The sequence below is a fragment of the Limulus polyphemus genome, unplaced genomic scaffold (genome assembly GCF_000517525.1).
Source record: "Limulus polyphemus unplaced genomic scaffold, Limulus_polyphemus-2.1.2 Scaffold1104, whole genome shotgun sequence".
In the NCBI taxonomy this organism is placed as follows: Eukaryota; Metazoa; Arthropoda; class Merostomata; order Xiphosura; family Limulidae; genus Limulus; species Limulus polyphemus.
This window is the reverse complement of record NW_013666714.1, coordinates 238,166-245,385: the sequence shown is the minus strand read 5'-3', so window position 1 is coordinate 245,385 and position 7,220 is coordinate 238,166. Positions and strand designations below refer to the sequence as shown.

At 34.3% G+C, this 7,220-nt stretch overlaps 1 protein-coding gene across 1 annotated transcript in view; it reads right to left on the bottom strand.

Moving 5' to 3' along the window:
* Nucleotides 1–2,374: 2,374 nt before the first annotated feature.
* LOC106462148 overlaps nt 2,375–7,220 on the bottom strand; it is a 36,926-nt gene continuing 32,080 nt past the window's right edge. Inside the window, exons 14-16 of the mRNA XM_022389315.1 lie at nt 5,388–7,007; nt 4,391–4,473; nt 2,375–4,115 (exon numbers count right to left, since the gene is read on the bottom strand). Of these exons, the coding sequence (XP_022245023.1) occupies nt 2,958–4,115; nt 4,391–4,473; nt 5,388–7,007 (2,861 nt within the window). The 3' untranslated portion in view covers nt 2,375–2,957. The remainder of the gene's footprint in view (nt 4,116–4,390; nt 4,474–5,387; nt 7,008–7,220) is intronic.

Genomic DNA, 7,220 nt, shown 5'->3' with positions numbered 1-7,220 from the left:
TTGTATTTGTTCATCACTGTTATCCAAAGGATTGGGTTCGCTGCACATTTGACATGTATTCAGGATTGCGTTAACTGTACAACTTATATTAAATCATTACTATTTTTAGGAAATTACCGTTGAATTGTTTCAACGGATAGTAAAGTTCTTTAAAATATTATCAAATGTTATTCATATAGATTATAGACTTGCAGCATAAGAAATAAACACACAAAACTTTTTAAAGTGCCATAAATGCGTAGTTTCTGCAAAATATGTTAAAATCTGTAACAATTTGTTGTTATGTATTTATTTTAATATGAATGTTGTTTAGATTAAGTTTATATTTAAAAACATGTCTAGCTTGTAGTGTTAGATATGTATTGCAAAACTCCCGCCTATTCTCCAAAGTTGTAGAAGATTCTCGAGAGTAAAAATCAACAATATATCTATATACGTAAACGCTTTAACAAGTATTGTTACGTAAGACCGAATTTTCTAGAAAACTTTCTCACGGCTATAAATATAAGCAACGCGACGCGCCAAGGAGAGTGTCTATTATTAGTTCGCTGTAATTAAACAACAGTAGAATAATGGCATGAAAGAACGTAAAGGACCATTAACCTTAAACTTTGTATAATATTGGTTTTTTGTTGTTTTTTAAACACATCTAAAGAAATACAGTGGTGTAAAAACTCTTTTATATATTGTAGTTCTTTTACATATAAGTGGTAATATGAATGCAACGTTTTCTCATACTACAAGTTGGAAGATTTTTGTTTGATTGTTTTATAATTGGACGGAACTGTAACGTTAGTACCATGTTCCATTTTTCACATAATCACGTGACTCGTGTGCATCAAATATATAATCTAGTGACCTTCGTCGGTGAAAACAGTGTTCAAAACATTTTTCAGTCCTCTCCGTTCTCATTTGCTTCTCTTTGGTGAAAGAATACACTCGAAAAGTTTAAAACAAACGTAAAAAAAAAGTGATGTTAATTAGAAGAGAAATGGTGAGTAAAGAAATGTTTCTGTTTATGCTGACGGTTACGTTCGTATCTTATATATATATATTTGATAACTTTTAATATTCTGGCCATTATTATCCATTCCTAATAAGATAATAAAATGTTGTAAAATTTACCTAGAGTATTTTATTATTCATTTACCGTTGTTTTCTCTACGCGCAACTGAAATATCCTACATTATTTTTAGCAATCTCTACTTTAGTCGCTAGTGAAGATCTTAGCGAAATTGACTGGTATTCTAACTTTAAAAGTGGCCTCGCTGTAGCAGAAGTGGTGCAAGAGGAGGTTATGGTGGCGGAGACTTCCTTGTTGGAAGCGGGGACTTACACAGTGGAGAATTTTGTTGTAGAAGAGGAGAATATGGTGGAGGGATAAGAGGATATGGGGAAGGGCTTCCATATTGGAAGATGTGGTGGAAGACGAGAATATGGTGGCGGAAGTGGAGAGTACTGGGGTTGAGATTTAAGCGCTGAAGGATTTGGAAGACACGGATATGGCTGGTGGTGATGCACTTGTAGGTTTTTATAAAGTAATTGGTTTTGCTCCTTTTTTTAACGATTTAAGAAACGGGTTTTGATGAATCTTTGGTAGGTACATAATGTTTCTGTATCTTTCCAGGTTATTTTAGAAGATACATAATTATTGATAAAACCTTTTCGTTGGTGAAAATGGGGATAAAGTCATGCATTAGTAATAATCATTGGCAGGTATAACAGCTTGTGAGAAAAGAGTAAATTACAATTTCGTTGGTGAAAATGGGGATAAAGTCATGCATTAGTAATAATCATTGGCAGGTGTAACAGCTTGTGAACAAAGAGTAAATTACAATTTCGTTGGTGAAAATGACGATAAAGTCATGCATTAGTAATAATCATTGGCAGGTATAACAGCTTGTGAACAAATAGTAAATTACAATTTCGTTGGTGAAAATGACGATAAAGTCATGCATTAGTAATAATCATTGGCAGGTATAACAGCTTGTGAACAAATAGTAAATTACAATTTCGTTGGTGAAAATGAGGATAAATTCATGCATAAGTAGTGATCACTTGTTTTTAAACAAAGTTCCATTGACGTTTTGTTCTTCTCATAAAGGAGTGAAAACTGAGACCTGAAGAGACTGGAAATTTCAATTTTACTTGTTGGGCAGATACTTTATCCAACTAATCTACTATTTTACGTTATGCTTACACTTCTAGACAGTAATTTAATATTTAAAAATAAGTTGTAAATTCTCTCCTGAACTCTTAAAACAGAACCTATTCACTTTTTATGAATTTTCAACATTTGGAGGATTTACTGAGATTGCTCTAAATTTCGTTATAAATCCAAAATCAGTAAGAAAGTCAGTATTTCTCAGACATGTTTATTTATTGATGTAATAAACCTTTTATAGAGCAGTGAAAAAAGAAATTACATTCAGTTACTAAATTACTGCTAGCTCATTGACTGTCCCCTATTCTAAGTGCTGCAGTACGTATATTTTATAACACCAAACCAAAAACTAAATTACAATTGTTGGACGGATAAGAGATTGGGCTTTTGGTCGCTAATCGAACAACCTATACTTTACAGTGAAAAGTATTAAACTATGAATCAACAATGAAAAGAAAATTTACAATGCGAACTTTGGCACTTACTAAACATTTAAAACTTGATCAACATTTTTATATACAAATGTGGAATGTTAAGTATGGACCTAAAAAGACCTCTAAGGGTCTTTTGTCAGTAGGTTTAATAAAATAATAAAACAAAATAAGAACTAATATTGAATTACGTAAATAATAATAAAAGGTTTGACATGTATTTTCACATATAACGGGATTTTAAGATATCACACAATCATATACTTTTTTACACACACACATATATAAATACATATATATCGGATAATCATAAAGGTTTTACAGAGCTGTGTAACTGAAGGCGCCATTTATTGACATGATTTTCATATATATAAAGAACAGTCAAGACAATAAACATTCGGCGATGAAACTTTCTTCTGATGACATAAATCACATACATGAGAATCAGGAGCAGTTGAGGTACCCTGTTCAAGATTTTGTTCACTCGTATTAGCCTGAGAAGAATCTCTCAAAGGTCCGTCTTTAGCTGAATTTGTGATACGTAATCCATTTAAGGTTCTCTGATATTCTTCTTGCAAATGCTGCTTGTAAACTCGCTCTAAAAGAGGGTTTGGAAGATGTTCATACTCTTCATCTTCTGCGCATGCCACTAAAACAACTTGGTCAGAAAACGTCACACTTTTCTTTGTGCCTGTCCTTTTCTTTGGATGCTGATTTCTGATTTTATTTGAAGAAAACGGCTTTATTTCTTTGGGTACTCCATTCACTTCTTTGCGCTGTTGTTCATTCAATGAAAAGGTTGTAAACTTCTGCAGAGTTTTATCAGATATATTTGTGCAGAAAGAAACGCCTTCACTCACAAACGATGTTCCATTCTGGTTTATCTCAACGCTTGTGGGTAGAGCGGAATCTTTCCTCCTTCCAATTCCTTGTATTGTCACAGAGTGATCGGCAGTGGCTTCGGGTCGTTCAGATTCTGAAGAAGGCTGCAATACGTCTTTTGACGACTGACAGTTTTTTGGAGCATTCAAAGACGAATCAGAATTTGTATATTCGTTTGCTACAAGTTGAAAATCACAAGTTTTTAACCCTGAAGACAAAGCTGTTTTGTTTGCAGGAGAAATGTGCAGAATCTGACGGTGAACTGTTCTATTTCTACTCTGAACAACATTACTCTCTGGGGATCTTTGCATATTGTTACTATTTTCTTCTGAAGAGTATCTTTCAGTCAGAAAAGATTTGAAGATGTTCTGATCGATAGAAGTATTTTTCGTTTCAAACTCAAGAGAATTTTGAGTATTGATTGCATCACGAACAATATTGCTTTCGTTCTTCATTTCTTTCACTGGTTTTGGTTTTAACATTAATTCAAACTTCGAGGCCAGATTTTTTACCGAACATGATGTTATTGCATGTGGTTCGTCATGTCTTTCACCTGACGTGATGACAGTATCTGTGGCTTTTAGAACTTCAAAGTTCTTCGCAGGTGGTGACTGAGAAATTTCAGAGACCAACTTAATCTGTGTACATAAAAAATTAAAATTAATATATAATTGTCATGAGACAACCATATTATTTAATAGATTTCGAACGTTTTGTCAAACTACATTTACATATTCAATAAAAAAACTCCGTTTTCCAAAAAAAAAACAATTAAAAATAGATTTATTTAAAATAAAGTGCAAACAAGAAAATCTCAACGATAACCAAGTGTTAATTTTACTGTTTAAGCTACAGATGTTTGTGCAGATAAAAAGGATTTACGAATAACTAGCCAAAGAACTAACAAACAGACCGAATTATCTTCCAATCTCTGATTCTTTCCTGTTTCAAAGCAGTTCTTCTGAAGTATTTTCTTGGGGAGAGCAGGATAGTTTTCTGTTTAATGAAAATAAATATATTAGATAATAAAAATATTATAACAGTTAAGATTGAATGATATTTCAACACTAAAAATAAAGTAATTTAACTGTTTTGAAATTTTAGAAGACTAACAGACCATTATGCCAATAGCTTAACAATTATTTCAAATAAACTTTAATCAATTTATTTGATGGTTACTTCCGATTATTCAAATCGTTGTTAGTTCGGATAATCATAGAGTAGTGCATTATAACCTAAAAAAGAAATGCATTGTTGCTAAAAAAGATATGAGTAGCATTGTTTGTTTGTAGTTATGCACAAAGCTACACAATGGGCTATCTGTGCTCTGCCCACCACGGGTTTAGAAAACCAGTTTCTAGCGTTGTAAGTCCGCAGACATATCGCTGTGCCACTGGGGGGGGGGGGCGAGAAGCATTAATTAGAGAAGTTGGTGAAGACAGAGAGAAACAGAGAACAATGGAGACCCATAGTCGTTGGCCCTTAGAATTGTGAAGGATTGATTGATTGTTCTTAAGAGACAACATATTAATAGTTTTATTTAAAATAACAGAAAGAAACAGAGAACAATAGAGAACCATAGTCGTTGGCCTTTAGAATTGTGAAGGATTGATTGATTTTTGTTAAGAGACAACATATCAAATAAGTCTATTTAAAATAACAGAGAGAAACAGTGAACAATGGAGAACCATAGTCGTTGGCCCTTAGAATTGTGAAGGATTAATTGAGTGTTGTTAACAGACAACATATTAATATTTTTATTTAAAATAACAGAGAGAAACAGAGAACAATGGAGACCCATAGTCATTAGCCCTTAGAACTGTGAAGGATTGATTGATTGTTGTTAGGAGACAACATATCAAATAAGTCTATTTAAAATAACAGAGAGAGAATGCAAATAAAAAATTTACCGAAGTTTATTGTTTCTGCATCTTTTGTTGGTTCTTTCTCTGAGTTTTTCTTTTGCAGCATTTGGAACTGTTTGTTTTGCAATTCTTGCAGCAATACATTCTCTCTTTGAGGCTGACTCGATGTTAATTGTTTCCTGAATTCATTCACTCCACATTTTCGTACTGGTTTTTGCGGTACATTTTGAGAGTCTTTTTCTTTTAGAGTTGATGATTGAAGCATTTTTTCCCGTTTCGTTTGAATTTCTTCTAGAAAAGCATTTGATACTGGTGAATTTTTGCTTTCTTGGAGCAGTTGACAAAATCCAGAATGAACTGAAAGCTGCTGAAATCCACTATTTAATTGTTCTTCTTGTGATGGAAGATCCAGAAACTGTCCTCCATTTGGCAAACTGGAAAATTCAGTGGGAGGGGGAGGAAGTGGTGGGTCGGGACATTTGGTTTCACTATTATATTCAAAGGACACTAAGGAATCAGGAGAGTGGATAAGGAGCATATGGTCTGGTGGCGGAGGAGGAAAGTCAATGTCATCTTTACCAAAATTACTCGTTGAGTCAGGTGAAAGTTGTGACAGCAGTTCATTTATATGTGGTGGATTCACTTTCACAAGTGAGCGTTGCTGAAAACTGTGTTTTTTTATAAATGCTCGGTGGGGTTGGTGAAATCCCCTACTTACATTAGACATTTGCAGATCTGAGGGGCATTCATTATTTTCTGTCACTTTGGGTTCTAAGGAGTTCGAAGAAAGCGGTGGTTTTATGACTTCAAAATCATCAAAACAATGTAGCTGAGGGTCATTTTGATTCTGTCCTTCTCTGAGGTCAGGCAAACTACGATTCTTCCTTCGCATGAATCCTCCCATTAGTTTTCTTCGGATCTTATGCTGTTTTTTGTTAGAGTGTTCATTTGTCTGCATTTGTAGTTCTTCCGATTTTACTACACTTTCCACTTTCGGAAAAGACTGGCCTGACCAAGTCCGATGAAGACAAGTTTTCTTGTTATAATCTTTTTTATTAGACGAGTCTAAAACGCCGTGTTCTTTTGGAACCAAGCAATGTTCTACAAATTCTTGCATGTTCTTTGTTTGTACTTTTATTTCAGATGGTACTTCTAACTTTTTATACTTTGCTCGAGTAAATACTTTCATTTGGTCTGATTCTTGACTGGTAACTTCAGCTTTAATCGCTTCTTTGTGCTTCTCAACGAAATCTCTGCAAGTGTGGCTTTCATCTGTACTTTTAGGTGGACTTTTACGCTTACTACTTTTCTTTGGGAGTGTGGCATATATCTCAATCGTTCTTCCAGGCTTAACATCAAAATCAGCCATAATTTGCTTGCCACTCGAGCTGTCTTTGCTTCCTTGCCGGCTGTGGGAGCCAGAAGAACCATCTTTACTTCCTTGTCGACTGTGGCGTCCATGTGTACTATCTCGACTAGACTGCCGGCTGTGGTGTCCTTCAGTGCTTGAAATCTCTTTTTGCTTTCTTCTTTCTTCTACCTCCGCCTCCTTCAGACGCTTATGAAGACTAGAAGATCTCATCACACAGAAGCTATGCTTCATCTTTGCAGAAACCAGTGACTGTGCGTTATTGTATGGGGCATCCATAGCAGCTCTTGCTTTTGCTGTAATAAAGAATATATGAAATATATTTATTTTGATACACAATCTAACTCTACATTTGTAGAAAAAACACATTAATAAAGCTGCTGCAAAAATCATGAACATCAACATTTGAGAAAGAATACTTCTATTATCAAAGTGTTTGGTTGGACAGTAGTAGATATACTGAGGTTTTATCACACCTTATATAAGAACGATATTCCAGGTTTCGTACT